The sequence below is a fragment of the Sebastes fasciatus genome, chromosome 3 (genome assembly GCF_043250625.1).
Source record: "Sebastes fasciatus isolate fSebFas1 chromosome 3, fSebFas1.pri, whole genome shotgun sequence".
NCBI lineage: Eukaryota > Metazoa > Chordata > Actinopteri > Perciformes > Sebastidae > Sebastes > Sebastes fasciatus.
In genome coordinates, this window is record NC_133797.1 from 2,811,486 (window position 1) to 2,831,613 (window position 20,128).

At 42.1% G+C, this 20,128-nt stretch overlaps 1 protein-coding gene across 3 annotated transcripts in view; it reads right to left on the bottom strand.

Annotated features, from left to right (window-relative positions):
- The window catches only part of LOC141765108 (testis-expressed protein 2-like), a 42,961-nt gene that overhangs the window by 7,179 nt on the left and 15,654 nt on the right, over window positions 1-20,128 (bottom strand). For all 3 annotated transcript variants that reach the window (XR_012593380.1, XM_074631031.1, XM_074631030.1), the window contains exons 3-8: window positions 12,114-13,692; window positions 10,808-11,008; window positions 9,815-10,145; window positions 8,599-8,837; window positions 8,140-8,331; window positions 5,554-5,653 (exon numbers count right to left, since the gene is read on the bottom strand). Coding sequence is in view for 2 of the 3 variants with exons in the window: in XM_074631031.1 (XP_074487132.1) it covers window positions 5,554-5,653; window positions 8,140-8,331; window positions 8,599-8,837; window positions 9,815-10,145; window positions 10,808-11,008; window positions 12,114-13,667 (2,617 nt within the window). In the remaining variant the exon portion in view is untranslated. The remainder of the gene's footprint in view (window positions 1-5,553; window positions 5,654-8,139; window positions 8,332-8,598; window positions 8,838-9,814; window positions 10,146-10,807; window positions 11,009-12,113; window positions 13,693-20,128) is intronic.

Consider the following 20,128-nt stretch of genomic DNA (forward strand, 5'->3'; position numbering starts at 1 on the left):
ATAGTAGCCAGTTTGTTGTATTGAGACCATTTTTATCATTTCTTTTTAAATCTGACCTCATTGTATAAAATGACCTGTGGTGACCTCTAGGATAATCACAGCCTCATGAAACTTTACAGCCACAAACTAGAGACCTAGAGTATTCAGAGGATGGATGGATCAAACTAGAGACCTAGAGCATTCAGAAGATGGATGGATCAAACTAGAGACCTAGAGCATTCAGAAGATGGATGGATCAAACTAGAGACCTAGAGCATTCAGAGGATGGATGGCTTTCCTAGCTAGATTGACAATAAGGGGGTTTCTGAGCAGTTTACACAACAGGAGGATTATTGATCATTTTCATCTATTCTCTGGTGGAAAAAAATGGTTAAATTTAGCACGAAATCTTTGTAACAAATGGTATCAACCCAAAAATTGCAACTTATGAGACATAATAGAGCATGGAAATGGCCATCATATACATCTATCATAATGTTCTACGCCCTTATAAACTTTCAAAATGTATTTTAATTAATTAATTAATTAAATTAATTCATGTTTATTTTTGAACAACTTGTCACACAGTGCTGAGCTGCATCTCAAATTAATCTTCAGGTTCCGTGCTTTCAGATGATGTACACCACTTCTATGTGACATCTACTGTTAACCTGCCATCTCCTCCTAAAGACCCTCTGATACCTCCACTTACACGAGAAAGACACCCTGAAAGTCACAAGGTCCATTGAACAGAGGAGAAACAGTTGGAGAGCACCCCCCCACCCCGTTTGATAGCAGCAGGTGGGGAGGGGGGGGCTGGCTGCGTAAACCTCTGCTCTACCAAGCCTGCTGTAATCTGGATTATACAAACTCCTCAAAAGCCTCAATCGAAAGCCTTGCTTGCATGGGGAAAGATATGTTTACTCTGGTTTTCTTTCTCTCTCTGCACAACACAGGATCACATGTTCCTGTGTACAAAGAGCCACATCTAATCATGATCTTGGGTGTGGTTTCTCTTTGAACCACTGGGAGGCAGCAAAGGACAACTGATGACGCAGGAGAGGTGATTGAAGTGAAGCGTGAATCAGAGGATGACAGACATTAAGATATTCTAAAACAAAACACATTACACTTTGCTGCAACTAAGACACGTGTGCATGTATGCAATGCAAAAGCCCATTAAGTGCGTACAAATGCATAGCCTTCCTGACAAAGGCATACATGGCCCAGGTACATGAATGGAAAAAAGTTGTTCAGATAGGAAGAAATGTAGAGCTGGGAGGCAAAACACACGAGAACAAACAGCACTGAGACTGGGTGCCCTCTCCTCACTACTCTGGTGAGGCCCCAACACCAGCTGGTGCTGTGCTAAATGACGTGATAATGCGATGAATCTGGTGTGACGGAGAGAAAAACAATCACAGTGAGAGCGAGTCAAACAGAAACAGGAGAAATGAAAGCAGACAAAAAGAAGCTCTTGTTTTTTGGCATCATTGGGCAAAAATCCCATAATAAACTTTCAGCATATTGTAATTCAAGTGTTCTGGGAGATAACTAGACTTCTGCACCTGTTCATGGCTCTGTTTTCAGGCTTTAGAAAATCTAGCCTGTGATGAGAGACTTTGACCAATCACAGGTCATTTCAGAGAGAGAGCGTTCCTATTGGCTGTTCATTCAACGGAGGCAGCTGTCAATCACTCGCAAACTCCGATCAAACAGTCAAACTAGGCAGCGCTGATGTGGGGGGGGATAATGAGACTGTGTCTGGCTGGGTCTGGGTTTATGCAGGGCACTGAGGTTTGTTAGTTTGGGGAGAGGAGAAGAGAGGAGAAGAGAGGAGACACTAGAGGAGAGGAGAGGAGAGGAGAGGAGAGGAGAGGAGAGGAGAGGAGAGGAGAGGAGAGGAGAGGAGAGGAGAGGAGAGGAGAGGAGAGACTCCTGCAGGACACGGGCAGTGCTTCCTTAATTGGGGTGAAGCTGCAGGGTGTAGAGTTGTGTTGCACATACCATAAAGAAATGCCTTCACACATGCAGAGTGACTGCTTGTATGCATCCAGAAATGGACATTACAGAAACTGAGTGTGTGCAAACACAAGTGTGTACTGGACACAAACGTACAAGCATGCAGAGACAATTTCTTGTGGCGATATGAGCACATACACAGCTGGAGGAGAGGTTCATCGATCCACTGCACTCAGCATGCTTGTTCCAGGAAGGAGCTGGCTCAGACACGGTGAAGGCAGAACTTGAGACGCCTAGAGGATACAGCCACTGTAACACCAGTGGAGATTTCATAAGGGAAAACTAAACTGACCATTTCCACTCAACGTTTTCGAACTATCGCCTCAAAGTAAAAGGCACAGCAGAAAAGAGGAATGAAAACACTCACTTTCTCTGCAGAGGTATAAGCTGCAGCAAATAGAAACAGGCACAGGGCTCAGTAAAGCACTATACCTTCAGTTATCTTTAGTATTTTGTTTGCAGCATGTATCGCTTTCCTGCTTCCTTCACTTCTAAGAAGTGGGTCTAAAAATTAAGCACCGCTGTTTTAGTTTGACAGTAGGTGATCTGGATAGATCCACTTGCAATAACAAATCAAAACATTTGGCAACACATTGCAATTTCAGAATGAAAGTGACATTAAAGCCAACAACTTTTTCTACCAAAATGGTGGCATACAGTATATACACCGATTGTGTTTGGAGTGACTGTTGAGGTGTGTTTGGCCTGGAACGCTTCCAATAAATGCCATTGCCGCCCCAGTCGGAGATGCAGTCAATTATTGCTCTCATTATATGTTTATGGGAGTGCTGCAGTGATCAAAATGAGGCAATGACTCAGCACAGGAGGGAGGAGGAAGAGAGATACTGAGACTAAAGAGTGAGTAAGAACACAAAGAGGAAGATGAAATGAAAGTGAATGCAAGAGGAAGAGAAAAAGTTGGAGACTGTACATATGAAACAGCTGAAGAGACAGATCAGTCTCTGAATGTAAGGGACAATGAGAGAAGCGATGTGGGACAAGGGGACGGAAAGCTCAATGCTGATGCAAGTTTAAAATAGGGACACACCGATACCGGATAGGATATCGCGCCGATTCTGACTCAAATAGCTGGATCGGGTATCGGTGACAATGGGGCCAATCTATTAAATTCAATTCTATGTATATATATATGTCTTTTCTTGGACCGCGACCTGACCTGAAACCTGCTCAAACCTGTGGGCGTTGGAAAGGGAGGGCTTCACCTCACATAAGGGACAAATGGGAGTGATTGTCAAAAGAGAGCGATATAGTATATATATATATATATATAATATATATATATATATATATATATATATATATATAATATATATATTCAGAATATATATTCAGAATATATAATATAATATATATTCAGAATATATAATATATATTCAGAATATATATATATATATATATATATATATATATATATATATATATATATATATATATATATATATTCAGAATATATAATATATATTCAGAATATATATATATATATATATTATATATATATATAATATATATATATATATATATATATATATATATATATATATTCAGAATATATATATATATTCAGAATATATATATACTATATATAGTATATACTGCAGAGCCTGATCAGTAAATGTATATCTATGTATTTATTTGTCACAATTTGTTTTACAAAGTTAAGAAAGTGATGTATAAGTCCAGCCTGATGTTGCCTTACACATAACAGAATGATCCCAGTGGCTTCCATACAGTGAGTCATTAAGCTGATCAATTAAACACTGGTATCAGATCGATACTCAATAGCGAACAATACCCAAAGCTCAAGTATCACTATCGATATCGGGACTGAAAAAGTTGGATAGGTGCATCTCTAGTTTTAAAATCAAATACAAAACTCCTTCTGATCAGAACTAGAACACAGTCAGCTGGAAACTTCAGCGCTACTTGAGTCAATATAGTTGTGCAACTGCAGCGGGCAAATAACGTATGGTCCCTCACAAAGCTACAGTAAGACCTCACACAGCTAAGCCTCCATTTGGCCTCGTGCTTAGGGCCCGACTGTATTGTATTCAGCTAAGACCTCACTAACCACTCAAATTCTATTCTGTAAGCAAAAGCCTTAAAGCTGCAGTAGGCAGAATAAAAACAGTCAACTGACACAACCACTAAGCTTTATGAAAATTAATGCATGATGATTTCAGCAATATGAAATTGGCGTATGATGTCATCTGGTGACTTCGAGCAACTTTTGGAGCTAGTGCTAGCTACTTTCATTGGAAAACATTTGGCAACACTGCACAGGACACACTGCATTTTGTTTTCCACAGTTACTTTCATTGGTTGTTCCACCGTCCACCATTTCCGCTACTGGCGATAGTAACTGCAAAGAACTTACATTGACACTCTGGTAACTGGGGATAGCTACCAATAGCTACCGGGAAAAACAAAAGCGTTATGCTCTTCCTGTTTTGATTGCACAATGGATGACGCAGTTCCTTTGTGTCATAAATGGAGCCTTCTTTTTCCAGGGAGATCGTACCGGGTAGCAGACAGAATTGCAAGGGAAAGGTTTATAGGGAACCAATCTAAACACCGATGGTGTCGTTATTCTACAGCTATTACATTGTGCAATCAACATTTACTTCATAATGATAAGTTAAAGCAAAAAACGTGTCTATTGCCACTTTAACCAGCTGAGAGCCTAAAAGTAATGAGCAGGGTACCACTGCCTGACAAGCTGAGTGGGTGGAAGTTCATGTTATGCTGCAGTGTGATGCACACAGTAAATCTCATTCTGCCTGTGCTGACTGAATGAAGCAGTTATTGGGGTTGATAAAGCACATGTTCTTGGCTTTACCATTGCTGTATACAAACATTTCTTTTGTGTATACTTAATGGATTTCCATTTCTAGTATTTCAAAAATGTATGGAAAGCTGCATTAATGTCGATGCTGATTCACATGAAAAGTCTTACCAGGAGCAACGAATCAGAACAAGATGATGGTGTGACATTTACTGCTGCGTTATTTTATCAGCATTCTAATTAGTTGTTAGCGATGTGTGATGGTTAATATTGTCAGCATCTCAGTCTGGACAGTGTTGTTTTCAGTGGAGATTTAGGATGGAGAGCGTGTCATCCAGACACAGCACTGTGATCTCATTAGTCACAGCAGGAGGACGAGACAAAGAATGGGAGCAGTGGCCAGTCATGAGACAGAATGTCACTTCTGTCCATGTGTGTATACATGCAGTAGATTGCAAAAAGTATTCACCCCATTTGACATTTTGCACTACTTCTTGTACTGCAAGATTTTGAAAATGAAATTATTTAGATTTTTGGGAAGATGTGACAAAGCTCTAATTATATGCTAAATATGATAAATTAACAGGGACATTTAACACAGGACTAAGACTAAATAAAAAAGTTAAATAGTCTGCACAATGAATGGTGTCTTCCCAAAATACATTACTGGCCAGTATCTCTTTACAAGATTTACAAGAAACAAATGAGTGTGAGTGTTTGCGTGTGTTTGACATCGATTTCTCTCTTGCCTCTGTAGTCAATGGAGGGTTTGGAAGCCCAAAGGATTCTGGGAGTGGCCGAGCCCATGTCCAGTTCTCTCAGGGTTAGCTCATTCATGAAGTAAGGCAACTGAAAAAGACAAAAGCATGCAACTGCGCTGAGCACACTGTACAGGAATAATTCATTTGCAGATTATGATCCAACCAAATTGAAGGACAAAAATGTAATTCATAACCATATATCTTTCAAAAAGTATATATACTGTAGGATACCAGCTTGAAAAAAAATTTAATACATAAATCATGAAATAAATACACTCATGCACACACAATTAGCTGCATTCACACCAAACGGGGCATTGCAGCAAAAATGCCAGTCCTCCCATTCATTTGAATGTGGGTAGTGCGTTTAACCTGCGGTGGTGGGGACTAAGCGGCAACCTCCGGTGCAGAGCAGTGAAGCCAAGGCCGAAGCGCCAAAACTGGGGTTCATCGAGTGGCCACCCGAGGCTGTCTCCAAAAGCGAGTAAATCCCCAAAGAGCCCCCCACCCACCCATGTTAAAATGCTCAAATTTATTTTAGGTTTACAGCCTGGTACAAAATATGGTTTTGGTCTCGATAGCTTATTTCCACTTTCATGACAGGCTGGCCAATGTGCGGGCGTTGGAAGGTGGGCTGCTGCTGGACAACCTCCATTTCCAACGGGATATCGGGAACTGTAATGTCGCTAAATCCTGGAAATACCGGATAGCGCCATTCAACCGTAAATCTTTTTCTATATACCGATCTGAGAGAACAGAGGACTCAAAGAACAAAGGAGGAGACGTGTGCTTTATGGTGAATAACGTTAATGCACAAATTGAAGGAGCTGACGGGATTGAATTTCACTGGAGTTGTAACGTTACCTTGTACGATTTTGTGTGACGAACAAAGCTAAATCGATTGATTTGGTGTCTGTGCTCCAGTTTTTTCGGTGAGTGAAATTCTAACGTTTGCATTATTTTATGTGTTTGTTATCACCGGTACCGACCGGCAACACAACACAGCGCACAGAGCTCTCTCCCGCTCACCTGCTCAGAACATACCGTCAAAGTCTGCGGACTTTTGCCAGTGTGTTGGCTGTGCGCTGCGGCATGGAGTGAGACCGGGTTTCATTCATCTGCATGTAGGCTACTGTCGGTGCTGCGGTGCAGGGTTAACATTAGCCAGCTACACAGAGTAGCATGAAGCTTGTGCTTGTAGCCCATTCTCTTCCATGATATAGCCTAGCTTCTAGCCTTAAGGCCCTAACACACCAACCCGACGGTCGGCCGTCGGAGAGTTTGGGGCCGTCGGAGAGTATGGGGCCGTCGGAGAGTATGGGGCCGTCGGAGAGTATGGGGCCGTCGGAGAGTTTGGGGCCGTCGGAGAGCATCTGTCTGCTTAGCTTTTTTGGTGTATCTCTGTTGGCTCAGGTCTCAGGTTCATCTTCGTCTCATCTGATCATTCCAACACACGGATATTTTCAAAAGGACATCAATCTGGAATGAAGCCAAGTGGTGAGTGAGAGTGGTGTGAAAATGGTCGTCAGACGCCGCTTTGTTTCATGTACGTATCATAACAACGGCTTGTATATCCGCCATCCTCAGTATTCCTGTTTCCCTTTTTGAATGATGAATCCAGATTACCGCCGCCTGCTGGAGTTATTTCATCTCACGCGGACGCAGAACGTACGTGGTAGTTGGCCGTCGGCTGTCGTATTTGCCGTGTGTTCATGTGCAACTTTTTGACCAAGAAAAGGACAACGTGAGGCGACGCTAGCTTCGAGCTATGTGAGCACGTTTCAACAACCGGACTTCATTCGGCCTGCCCGAGCTCCATCCGCGCTCCACCTCTTTGCCCATTTCTGGATTAGCTGGAATTGTCACTGCCAAGATGGCGACGGCCGGAGCCGCTGAGAGCCACCCAGTTTGAACTTCATTTTTACTCTTCAGAAACCTATGGGTGACGTAGGAGACTACATCCATATTTTATACAGTCTATGTTGGGGATGCAGGGGGTTGAACTTCTAGGGAAACGCAACCTGAGGTCACGCTGCGATGGCCAATAACGTTCCCCGGCGATCCAGAGCTGCACAACCCAGCCATGAGGGAACAAAAGATGTTAATCTTCGCACAGTCGCTTGGTGTTGTGGGCCACCAAGTGACACTCCAACATCACAGGGCAACCCTGCACTAATCGATGCAACGCCTGATTTGGTGTAAATGCAGCCTTAGGCATGGATGACACACTCTGCCCTCCACCACACCTTATAATGAACTGTCTCTATGTGTCCCTTGTGGACTGAACTGTGCTCAGTCTCTTTTCACCACTGTACTGAGACAACAATATGACATGCAGCTATTGCCACAGGACATTGTGGACAGTCACACAGACCAAGAACATTATACAACAAAGCAAAATAGGTTTGCCTGGGGGGGGGTAAAGAGAATAGAAGTGAAGGGTGACGTGTTTCTGTCTCTCTCTCTCTCTCTCTGCTTCTAAACCAGTGTGGAGCTGCTTTAAAGAGTAGCAAACTGACATTTGGAGAGCTTATCTGTGTGTGCATGCTCTGTTAGGGGCCTTGCTCCACTCACCCGTATCTTGCTGAGCTTCATCTGAATCTTCTTGGAGACCAGTTCGGCCCAGTAGGGCTCGCTCAGGAAGTCCCAGACGACCCGGCCAAGAGTCGCATTCACCCAGGCAACAGTATCCTCCTCCGCCTCCTCCTTCTCCTCCTCCTCCTCCTCCGTCCTGGGCTGCACCTGAGCTGAAGTGGTGCTCTGCAGCTTAAGACACAGTAGGCAAGTTAACAAGGAGAAAAGAATATGAATCTCATATCTCAAACATTTAACCTCCTACAATTTAACTTATTCTACCCCTCTAAATATGTATGAGGATAAGCCACACTATCAGCTACTTGTTGTTTGTAATTACAGAGCTTGTACCATAGTAAGGTTGAATTGCAAATGGCATGACAGGTTTGTGACCTAAGAGAGGAAATTAGTAAGGAAAAGGTGTTAATAGCATAGATGGAAGATGAGTATATGTGCTACCTTCTTATCAGTCCCGGGGCTGCTCTGGGGACTCTGAAGAGAAGGGCTGGCAGCTGCAGGGCTGACTACCGCCTGTTTTGGCAGTAAGGAGGCCATGTATACATTGTAATCTAATAGCGGTTTGGTTTTGGCACTGCCTGCTGGTGTTGAGGAGACTGAGGAGTCCTTTGACCTGGGCTGGGATGACAGTGCCTCATCCAGACTGCTGCGGCTGCTGCTGCGACTGTGAGAGCTCAGAGCTGTGGGCCACGACAAACATCAGAAAAAAAAGGAGCGGAATTAGACAATGCACTAAGATTTTGCTCTTTGTAAACTACTAAACCGTGAGATCAGAAATGCCATTTCTCTATCTGTATAGTGTATAAATTAGGGCTGCCTACTTGACGTGATAATGCAAATTCATTTTAAAGCCACTAATTTCTTTAATGCATTAAAACAACTTGCAATTCCAGAGGTCGTAGCAGGTTCAGTTCCAGAGAAAGAGTGAAGATATATTATGGAACTAGAAAAACTAAGGATTCCATCGGCACCAACCATGTCATACTAGCCGGTCTTGAAGGAGGCTAAATAACGCTCCAAACTCAAGTAAAATTTTGGGCAAGGAAAAACTGGCAAGACCATTTTCAAAGGGGTCCCTTGACCTCTGACCTCCAGATATGTGAATGTAAACGGGTTCTATGGGTACCCACGAGTCTCCCCTTTACAGACATGCCCACTTTATGATAATCACATGCAGTTTGGGGCAAGTCATAGTCAAGTCAGCACACTGACAGCTGTTGTTGCCTGTTGGGCTGCAGTTTGCCATGTTATGAATTGAGCATATTGTTTGATGCTAAATGCAGTACCTGTGAGGGTTTCGGGACAATATCTGTCATTGTTTTGTGTTGTTAATTGATTTCCAATTATAAATATATACATACATTTAAATAAAGCAGCATATTTTCCCACTCCCATGTTGATAAGGATTAAATACTTGACAAATCTCCCTTTAAGGTACATTTTGAACAGATTAAAAAAATGTGCGATTAATTCGCGAACTATGGACAATCATGCGATTAAATAGTTTAATCAATTGACAGTCCTAGTATAAATATAATTGTATAAAAAACAGACAAAATAAAGGACAAATGAAGAAAAATCTCAATTTCTAAAATTGTCTTCTACAATTGCGGAAGGAGACAAATGTCTTGTGGACACAAACATCAGCGTTGCTTACCACTCTTACTCCTTGAAACACTTGGAGCTTTCTTCAAGTCCACCTTGAGCTGGGAAGCGGATAGAAACCGCTGGAACCACTCCTCCTTCTCCCTCCCAGTCCTTCCAAACAGGTAGAGGGTCAGGTCTCTAGTGGACGAAGTCGACCACCCTCGCTCCTGTGCTCCTCCTGTCCTCTCTACTCTGTCCCTTGTGGTGGAGCTCTCACTGGCCTCCAACCTGTCGCCCTCGGTCTTTGACGTGAAGTCATCCTGTTTGCCGAGTTCAATGCATATGGGGTATTTTTTGTTCCATAAACGTTTCCTGGCCAGGCTCTGAGGCGCTAGATATACCTGGGGGAAGACAAAATTGTGTTTAAACACATCTCTACCAAATTTCATTGCTTTTTAAAGATAATTTGAAGCCATAGAGGACAATTTTCATGCTGTAGTATTTGTCATTATGTTAAAATGCAACATTGTTCAGTGAATAGCATATTCAAATGAACTAGCCTCGGACTACACTTACTGTATATAAACTTAAATATCTGTACATTATAACAGGTAACTTCAGCTGACCTGTAACTCAGTTATAGGAAGATTAGGGAAACCATTTTTAAATAACTTAAAGGTTATATTGATAACATTTTTATGTAGACAAATCATCCAAAAAAGAATACATCCAGAGCATTTAGAAGGTGCCAAATAAAAGTATGGCATTTCCTAACAAAAACTATTATGACTGAATTGATCATTTTAAAAATGTTTGTTTATATCTGTGGAAGATATCTGACGTTCGGCCCCCACTTCTAACAAAACTTATGAGCCAATAGTATAACAACGTTGGTATCACATCTTTACTTGACAATCAAATATGCCGGTTGCGCAACAAACTGACAACCACTTGTTGTGAAGGCAATGCAACAGAATGGGAGAGGGAGAGTGCGAGTGCGACATCTAGTGGTTGAATGTTATCAAGAGCATCTTTAATTTCTTTAATTATACTGACAACTTACTCTGCTGTTGGTGAGGTCGTAGATCTTCTGGCTGATGTAGGTAACATCGGGTTTTGGTTCATTGTGTGTGGCACGGCGGGCGACATTATGGTTCGGTTTGGACAAACGAATGATGGAGCCCTCCACCCGGACATACACAGAGTGTGTCAGTGTGGCATGGTATGTCTCTGGGTCATAGTTCGATATCTCATTCATCCAGCCCTGGAGGGAAGACAATCATTTCACATAATGTAGATCACTTTTCAAAACAATAATACTAGAAAACAGTTTTAATCTGAAATTCAAATAAGTACATTTACCCATATAGATGAGTCTGTCTTTAAAAAAATGGAACTTGTATGTGCTGTGTACTGTATGCTTTTCAACAACTGCAAACATAAAGATAATGATTCAGAATGGTGCCTGGAAAATGAAGACGCTGTAAATATCTGCTCACAGTGTGTTGTCACCCATGTAACCATGTCTCTATGAACTTCACACTGATAAGACTCTTGTAACCACCGTCTTTTCAAGTGTAGACAGTTTGTTGTCATCTGCTTTCTGTAGTAGACTCTGTGCAGTTCCTCTGTCTAAATTCAGCCCAGGATCCACATTTTGTTTATTTGCTGCAAAATGCAAAAACTATCACAGAAATATACATCTTACATTGCAAGTTAGCCTCTATTCACAGCACTCCATAGTTACAGCTGTACACAGTGCCATGCTGAAGTCAACTACTCTTCCACTATAAAACTTCATGTAGTATAATTTTTCTGACGGTTTTTCCTAATATAAAGTGAATGCTAGGCTAGTAAGCTCCAGCTCACCATGACCTTGCACAGTATAAGGCTGTATTGATGGATGTCAAGGGGAAGTAGCCAGTTAACTCAGGTGACAGATTATTTATTTTTCTATTTTTTATTTTATTTGCCTTTATTTGATAGAGACAGTGATAGTTGTGAAAGGGAGAGAGAGAGAGGACGACATGCAGCAAGTGAGTCGGGTTGGAACCCGGGCCGCTGCGGTAGGGACTCCGCCTCGGTACATGGGGCACCCGCTCTACCGGGTGAGCTACCGAGGCACCCCAGTTTATTCCTTAGCTCTTAAAAAGCTTAATCATTGTCAGATTATAGCCAATTGGCTCATGCGTTATGCGTTCCGCCTCTTTTGCTCTCGACGCTTTTGTAACACTGTCAAAAATTATAATTTCTCTTTCAGTACTGAATTGACATATCAACAACAAGTCCATCAGCCAGATTCTTTAAGACATTCAAGGCCTTCGCAGTATGACAAAATGAATTCAAGGTGGTTTGAAATATTTACTGACCTTATATATTTCTGGTTCCTTAATGTCCAACTTGGTCAGATTCCACAGCTTCCCATGGTGTCTGGAATGTCTAAAAGTACTGCCAGAAGGTTTTGGTCCCGTCAGCCACACAACACCAATGGCTAAAAGGAATCCCAGGCCAATCCCAAACAGCATTCCTCCGACGTAAGTCGGCAGAGGTAATACAAAACACCCATAGACTAGTACAGTTAGGATGATGAGAGTATAATGTGGAACACTAGGTACCGGCTCAATACTTTCGGATTCATCTTCACTGCACGGTTCAGTACTACCACTTAGTGGCACTTTAGTTTGACTCCCAGTTCCAGTATCACCAGTTCTATCACCACCATCACCTTCTGTGTCAGTCTCAAAGTCCTCACTGTACAGGATGCAATAGTCCTCATACTCTTGTTTAGCAAGAGCGGACATAGAGCATTTGTCCAATGACATGGAGAGTAATGATTTGTTGGGGATCTTAGTGTCAACAGTGGGGGTGGCAGGTGATTCAGATGAACCAGAAGGCCTCCTGTTGGGGCTCTCACCCACTAACTCGCCTCCTTCTTCCTCCTTGATGCAGTAATTGTTGTTGCTCTCCAGGTGACCATTGATAGAAGTAATGGAGAGTTCTGAGGGACTGGCAGAGAGGATCTTGGGCCGGTAAATATGGCTGCTACCTAAGCTGGCACTCTTTTCGTCCATCATCTTACTCAGCAGTTGGAGCGGTTCGGAGATGGCCTCAGTGAAACGCCGCTTAGTGTCTTCAATTCTTGCCTCGACCTCTGAGACTTTGAAGAAGCTGCGGGCATCTGGTGAGGTTAATGGAGAGCAAGGGGCAGTTTTAGAATCACCAACTGACGACGCGGTAGCAGACGACATCCGGGACTGTGTGAATTGCTTGAAGAGTTGTAGGTTGAGGCGGGATTCTGGAAGACGGTAGGGTGTGGAGGAGGAGGAGGAGGACGATGATGACGAGTCCTGGGATGTATCTGAAGATAAAGATTTGACTAGATTCTTCATCAGGTGCCTATGCTTTAATGAAGGACCAGAAAGAGAAGGGATCCCGTCCCGAGACTCCATGTCAGAGGAGAGAGACTTCACCAAGCTGAGGAAGGGTTTGTCAATGGAGGGAAAGCTCAAAGATTTAGTAGGAGAGGAAGTGGAAGTTGAGCCTTTTTGCTCAGCATTAAGCGATGGCGGAGTTTGTGCGGGAGAACGATTAGTGGGATGTCTCGAAATTGGAGAAAGTCTGGATGATTCAGGCATGACAGCAACCTCGGGTGCAGAGTCCAATGGCACACCTTCAAACATCTCCTCACTTGCTTCTACGGCTGTCACAATGTTTGAGTCATCCTGATCAGCTGAGGTAGTGGAGACAGTTGTCCAGTACAGCTCTTCTTCCTCCTCCTCTTCCTCCTTCCCAAGAGCTGAGAAGTGGATGGTGACGGTCTCCTTTGATGGCGATCGTTGGACATGGAGCTTGGGAGACAAGGCAGGTGGCTGTTTTTCTTTGGAGTGAGCACTCTCTGCATGGCTAGGATGCCGGCTGGTCATTGCAGTACTCCCACTGAGTCGCAGTCTGTACAGAAGAAAAAGAGATCAGGGCAGGGATGATTAGTCGATCGTCAAAAAACAAATCGATTAAAATATTTAATCTCGATTAATCGCAAATTAATCACACATGTTTTTAATCTGTTGAAAACGTACCTTAAAAAGGAGATTTGTCAAGTATTTAATACAACATGGGAGTGGGCAAATATGCTGCTTTATGCAAATATATGTATATATTTATTATTGGAAATCAATTAACAACGCAAAACAATGAAAGATATTGTCCAGAAACCCTCACAGGTACTGCATTTAGCATAAAAAAAAATATGCTCAAATCATAACATGTCAAACTGCAGCCCAACAGGCAACAACAGCTGTTAGTGTGTCAGTGTGCTGACTTGACTATGACTTAATTTCATTCACATATCTTGAAGTCAGAGGTCATGGGACCCCTTTGAAAATGGCCATGCAAGTTTTTTAACCCACCAAAATGTAGCCTAAGTTGACAACCTAGTATGACCTGGTTGGTATCAAGCGATTCTTTAGGTTTTCTAGTTTCATATGATGAAGTTTCACTCTAGCTTTAAAACTGAGCCTGCTACAACCTCCAACAGCCCGTCGGATTTTTAAGGGGCTAATGAGTTAAAGAAATTAGTGGCGTTAAAACAAATTTGCGTTATTAAATCTCATTACTTCTATTTAAAAAAAAAAAAAATGAGTAAGAATGTAGCAAGTAACCATGTAAGACGCTTATAACCAGGCAACTAGCCAGCATGCAATGACTGTGGTTACAGTTTTGGGCCGTGAGATGCCGTTGAAAGTAGACATCCAAACAAAGATTCTTTTATTTATTAGTCCTCTGACAAGTCCTTTTCGTTGAAAAGGCTAACCAACATCAACTATCCAAGCAAATGCTGAACATGTTTTTACTGTTGGTTAAGGAAGCCATCTCTTTATATGACTTTGTCATCCCTTGGGTTGTTTCCTATATTCTGGACTCAAAATGTGGGAGACCACCACATGCTGCTCGTTTGCACTATTTGCTGAGCTGACTATAAATAACATTTACCCATGATGCAGGACTCGCAATTTCTAAATCCATCACGACAGCACAAAAACAATTCAAAAGGGCACACACAAACAGAGGTGGTAGCATTCCAAGGTGGGAAGCCAGTGAGGGAGCACGTCCTTGTCACTGTACTAGCAAATCCCGTTGGTCTGGTCTGGGCCCCTATGCTGTGGGGGACTAGGATCACCTTATGGACTTGCATTTATATAGTGCCTTTCTGCACACACACACACACACACACACACACGATCTAATCTAAATACTCATTCACACACACTCATTGGCACAGCCTCCAGGCGCAGTTTGGGAGCAATTTAGGGTTAAGTGTCTTGCTCAAGGACACTTCGCCATTTGGACTAGAGGAGCCGAGGATCGACCTGCCAACCTTCTGATTGGTGGGTGACCCGCTCTACCTCTACCTCTGATTTACAGTTGCCCTTCTTTGTGATGCTCCTTTTCATCTGAGCCTGTGTAAGTGCTGACAAATGCAGTGTTGTATCTCTAAACCAGTTTGGTTGTGTGACTTGCGTCAGACTTCAGTTCAGCAGCAATCGGGAATCTTAAACCACCACAAACACACACACTCACACACCCCCAATCCCACTCACCGCCTGCTGACACTTTTGCAAATACCTCCCGCATCGACTGCTCAAATATTCAGCAATATCGAGGAGTCCAACAAGGGGCAATCAAAAACAAAGATAGCTAGGCTAAAACAAGAATCAAGACCTACTAGAAATTATGAACGCTGCAGCAAGTGGTTAGTTGGAAGCTCTAGCTTCTGCATATTACATTGTGAACATTCAAACCACATAAAACGGACTTGTCTTGTGACTTTGAATCATATTTAAACCTTTGCCAACAAACATTCAACAATTGCCACGATAATTCCACAGACTTGACAAGTGTTTACAACTTAGTCACACTGTCTGGCAAAAATTGCATTACAACACAGCCTTCAAGGGGCACATGTCCAGAGACAACAGATATCAGCCAAAGTCCAGATAATAAATTGAGGTTGGGATGATGTAACATGGCAACATGATGCATGACGATTGTTTGGTGCCACAACAAGATGCCTGAAGTGCACTGGGTGATCAGCTGACAGCAATTTCAGGAGTTGGGACAAAGAAAGGGATCCAACTTTAGAAAGGGTTCATTATTAAATTATCCGGGGGAACATTTAAAGCCATTCATACAACATTTTAAAAAAGAAAAGCTAATCAAAACAATTAACACATCATAGTTTGTTTACAGGTCTTGGGGAGTACTACTGCATATGTGAGAAAAGTTGTACAAAGCCATTTGTGGAGTCGGTTGGGTCTGAAAACTACAAGTATGAAAATGGAAAAAAAAATCTTGGTGTGTGGAGATTAAAAAGTGAGTTTACCAGACCTCTGTAGCCCGCTGCTCATCTCTGCTTGAGGTTAGCAGCTTGAGGCTTCATTAGCCACTATTAGCATAGCACACAGAATCCCTGACTGAACCATTGGTGGCTGAGTTGCACTGTGGGTAATGTAGGCACCAGGTTTTGACAATTAATACAAATATGTGGAATACAAAAGACAATATCTCTGGTTCTGCTACATTGATTTTGCTACTTTTTTAAACTGCTCATTGTGAGTCCAACAATGTTATAGGAGTCAATGCTAAACTGGTGGAGTACTCTTTTAAGGAATTACATTTTGAGTTTATTCTACAAGCTTACGGCTGTCACTAGTGTAACAGCTTCATTATGCAGAGCTAGTTTACAACCAAACCATTGGAAACATGATAAAATGGCCATTTAGGTGGAAGGTACAGCTACTGTTAGGGTTGTTTCGAAAAGATCAGTTCAGCCAAGTAAAGGAACTTTACCAAAGTTTATACTTGAAATAAAAAGAAATGCCTTGGGTTAAATACACAAGGTAAGTGCACCATTTGTATGGCACTGTCTATCCAAAATTATGAATTTGTGTGATCATGGATAAGTGTTCAGACTTCTAGATCTCTGAGTTTAGATGTATATAGTTATGAATTTAGTCAGCTTCCAAGCTGCCCAGTGTAATGCAGAGAACAATGCGCTTATGATGGAAAGGAATTCATGCTTAAGCTGTACTTTTCCTGAGCTAAAATACGTCCCATTCAGCATTTTGCAACATAAACAACACAGCTAATGTTTGGAACGTCACATTCAGGTTCAATTTTCTATACTGTGAGGACATGTCTGGCAACACAACGTGATCAAACTGCTGCCTCTATATGATATAGGGATGCTCATTTTGAAAAAAATTCTTAACCGATAACCGACCCTCGTTAACCGTTTATTAACCGTTAACCTTCGAGATTTGTGCCTCGCGCCAGCTGCAGTGTCTGAGCACAACAGACAACTGAGAACCCAGTTCACCGTAACGAATAGCGATTGTCCGATAAACAGTGTGTGTATTTGTGCTACGTTAGCAGCTCTAGCATTGCCGGAGGCATCTTGCTTGCCGCTGCCGCCACACACAGAGTCTGTCAGCGCAACCTAACTTTAACGAGTGTCCGTGTGTGTGTGTGTTGGCGGTGAGTGTGAGGTTGTTGGTGGAGTTCTAGCTGTGAACGTAGGTGTAGCAGTGTGTGGACAGTTTATTTGTCGATGAATAAATGCTACGAAACTACAACTCCTCCGCTCCGCTCAAGCGAGCCAGAGAGACCGGAGCCGACTTCCTGTATCCTGTAACTCCGGCTCCGCCTCTTAAGGTGGGCTGTTAAGGTGGACCAGCTTTCCTCCTTAAAGTGACGAGCCGCTCCTCTGAGCTGCTCAGCTTTTGAGTCAATTATAAATATTTCTTTAAACCGTTTTAACCGATAGCGTTAATCGGTTAAAATGCTTAATGTCGATTAACGGTTAATTATGAACATCCCTACTGTGGTAATGAAAAAAGAATTATGGGAATGTCTTGTTTACATTTGCCATTCTCGTGCCTTGTCCAGTCAACAGAGGTGGGTGGCATGAGATCATGCTGGCTCACTCATATACAGACTCAATTTGGTCACTCATTGTCACATTGGTCACGAGTGAGCTTGTTACCCAGCCGGGCAGTCTGCCAGCCACCTCTGTCCCTAGCTAGCCAGCCTTCAGTCAGCAGCAACACAATGAGGCCATTCTAACGGATCGCCAGTTGGACATGGATTTCATTTCAACATAAAAGACTCAAAAGGACCTAGTAGTATTTGCTAACAGCACATTAGGATTAGTGATAAAGTGGTGAAGTATGTATGTACATGTTTGTGTGTATGTGTGGTCTGTAAGCGGATTCTACATCCCCAATTTAACACTATGTAAATGGACAAACAAACAGAGCAAAACACTGGGCATGGACAGTACATCTGCATGCATTTGGCTGTCCATCCAAGTGTGTACATAAGTACTCTGACAATTAAATTCTTGTTGGTCTTGTGTTCCCAGTGCCGTTCCCTGAGCCAATGAACAGCATAAGAGGACAGTGAAGAACGAAATCTTGCCATTGACGCTGATGAAGCCAATTACAGAAGGAAGCCAGCCTCATTAACCCTTGTGTTTTGCACTCATTAGAGACATGTTCACAGCTCACTTCTTCTGTATCATGCAGCAAACACACTGGTTATGAGAAGAGACTCACAGAGCTATCACACATTCTGAATACATGCATGCAAATGAACTGAGTAGCTGTACATGGCTTTGTTTGTTTAGCCCTTGAATGTATTGTTCAAATGAACCCGAGGAGGACTCGCTGGTGAGGTGACAAGATAGCAGTTGCAATTAAAAACTGTCATTTGCTATTTCAACACAGTGATGTTTTATAATGTGAAGTAGCCTAAAATAGATTCATCCAATGTCTGAGAATGAAATCTTTTATGCATTTGTGAATCAAATGTGTGGTATTTTAAAGCCGTGTCTCAGCAGAAAAACTGAGTAAAATCAAAAAGTAATTTTTCACAAGATCCATACGAAAAAGAAGATGGCGACGTTTTCTATAAAAAATATGCATGAAAAGGCCCTCCCAGTGTCATCTCTGTATATGTATAACATGCATGTAAAACCGTCACACCTTAACATAGCCTGTATGAATTCTTAAAAAGTGCCCTGTGGAGTTTTCTTGTAAAACAAACTAACATTATGTTTGCATTCAGTGTTCACCAAAATGCGTTGTCTGTGCATCCTTGAGGTCCATCAAACGGGTTGAATGCATTTCCTTCCTCATAAAACATTTGCAAAGCCAATTTTAAAGTATTTTAAATCCAGTATTGTTTATATCCATGTTTACTTACCGGCAGTCTTCAAAATGAACATTAGCAATAAAGAGCAGAAAATGAAAATAAGATGTTGCATCCTCATTAGTGAAAAATGACAAAAGTGTACAGTGTGGACTACAGATTGTGGGTTAGAACCTTTATAATCAGGGACAGGATCTGAACCAATGGTCCCATTTGGCTTCCCGACTGTCATACTGAAACTAATGAGTTGCTGAGAGAGCAGACTGGCTTCTGCTGACCCCTTGTTCTCTCAGTATCATTTCCTGAGAACGTGACCCCTGACCTCTTTTGTCCTGTCAACAAAACACATTTCAGAATGTACACAGAAGCCTATTGCCTATTAGTTCAAGACTACAATGTCAACTGTCTTGTTAGAGAAATGTAAAAATAGGCAACGTTTCAACCAAGTAGAACATCCTCAATAATCCCGATGTGTGATAAACTTAGTCCTAGCTTCATATTTTGACTAATCCATTGCAAAAGGGGTCAGTCGTTATTCATTGTGGTGTAGTGCGATGCAACCAAAAGGCTGGATAAGCTACCTAACATGCTTTCAGTTTAAGAGTAGTTTGAGGAAAATGATATTTGTGATTTAATGCCGATTAATCCTCAAAGGTAAATGTATCATAGTTCAACAATGTTTGCGAGAAACACATTGTGTTGGACAACTTTTGACAATGCCACAGTTAACAACAATCAATGCAGCCACAAGACATCTTGCCTTATTAGTGAGAAGTGCAACTGTAAATTTTTGTTAATAAGATGACCTCTTGTTCCTGTATCTCTACTGTGTTCTCCACCAATGACCACTGAGTTCAATACAAGTTCACAACCTTTCTCTGGGGATTTCACAATGTCACAATAGGAAATGTAGAAAGTCCCTAACAGAAGCAGAAATAGCTAACTGTAGTCAGATGAGGAAAAGTGGGTTCACCAACAGAAGAAACAGGAATTTACAAGATAGATAAATGCCATTATGCTTGACTGATGACTTATTTTCTTTGAATGAATGTTACTGAGGTGTCATATTTGAGAAATGTTAGGTTTCCTTAAATAACCAGTTTTATGGGTTGCATGACTCAGAATCTCTCAATGAAACCACCTCCTGCATGACCTCATCAGAAGCTCCAAAGGATGT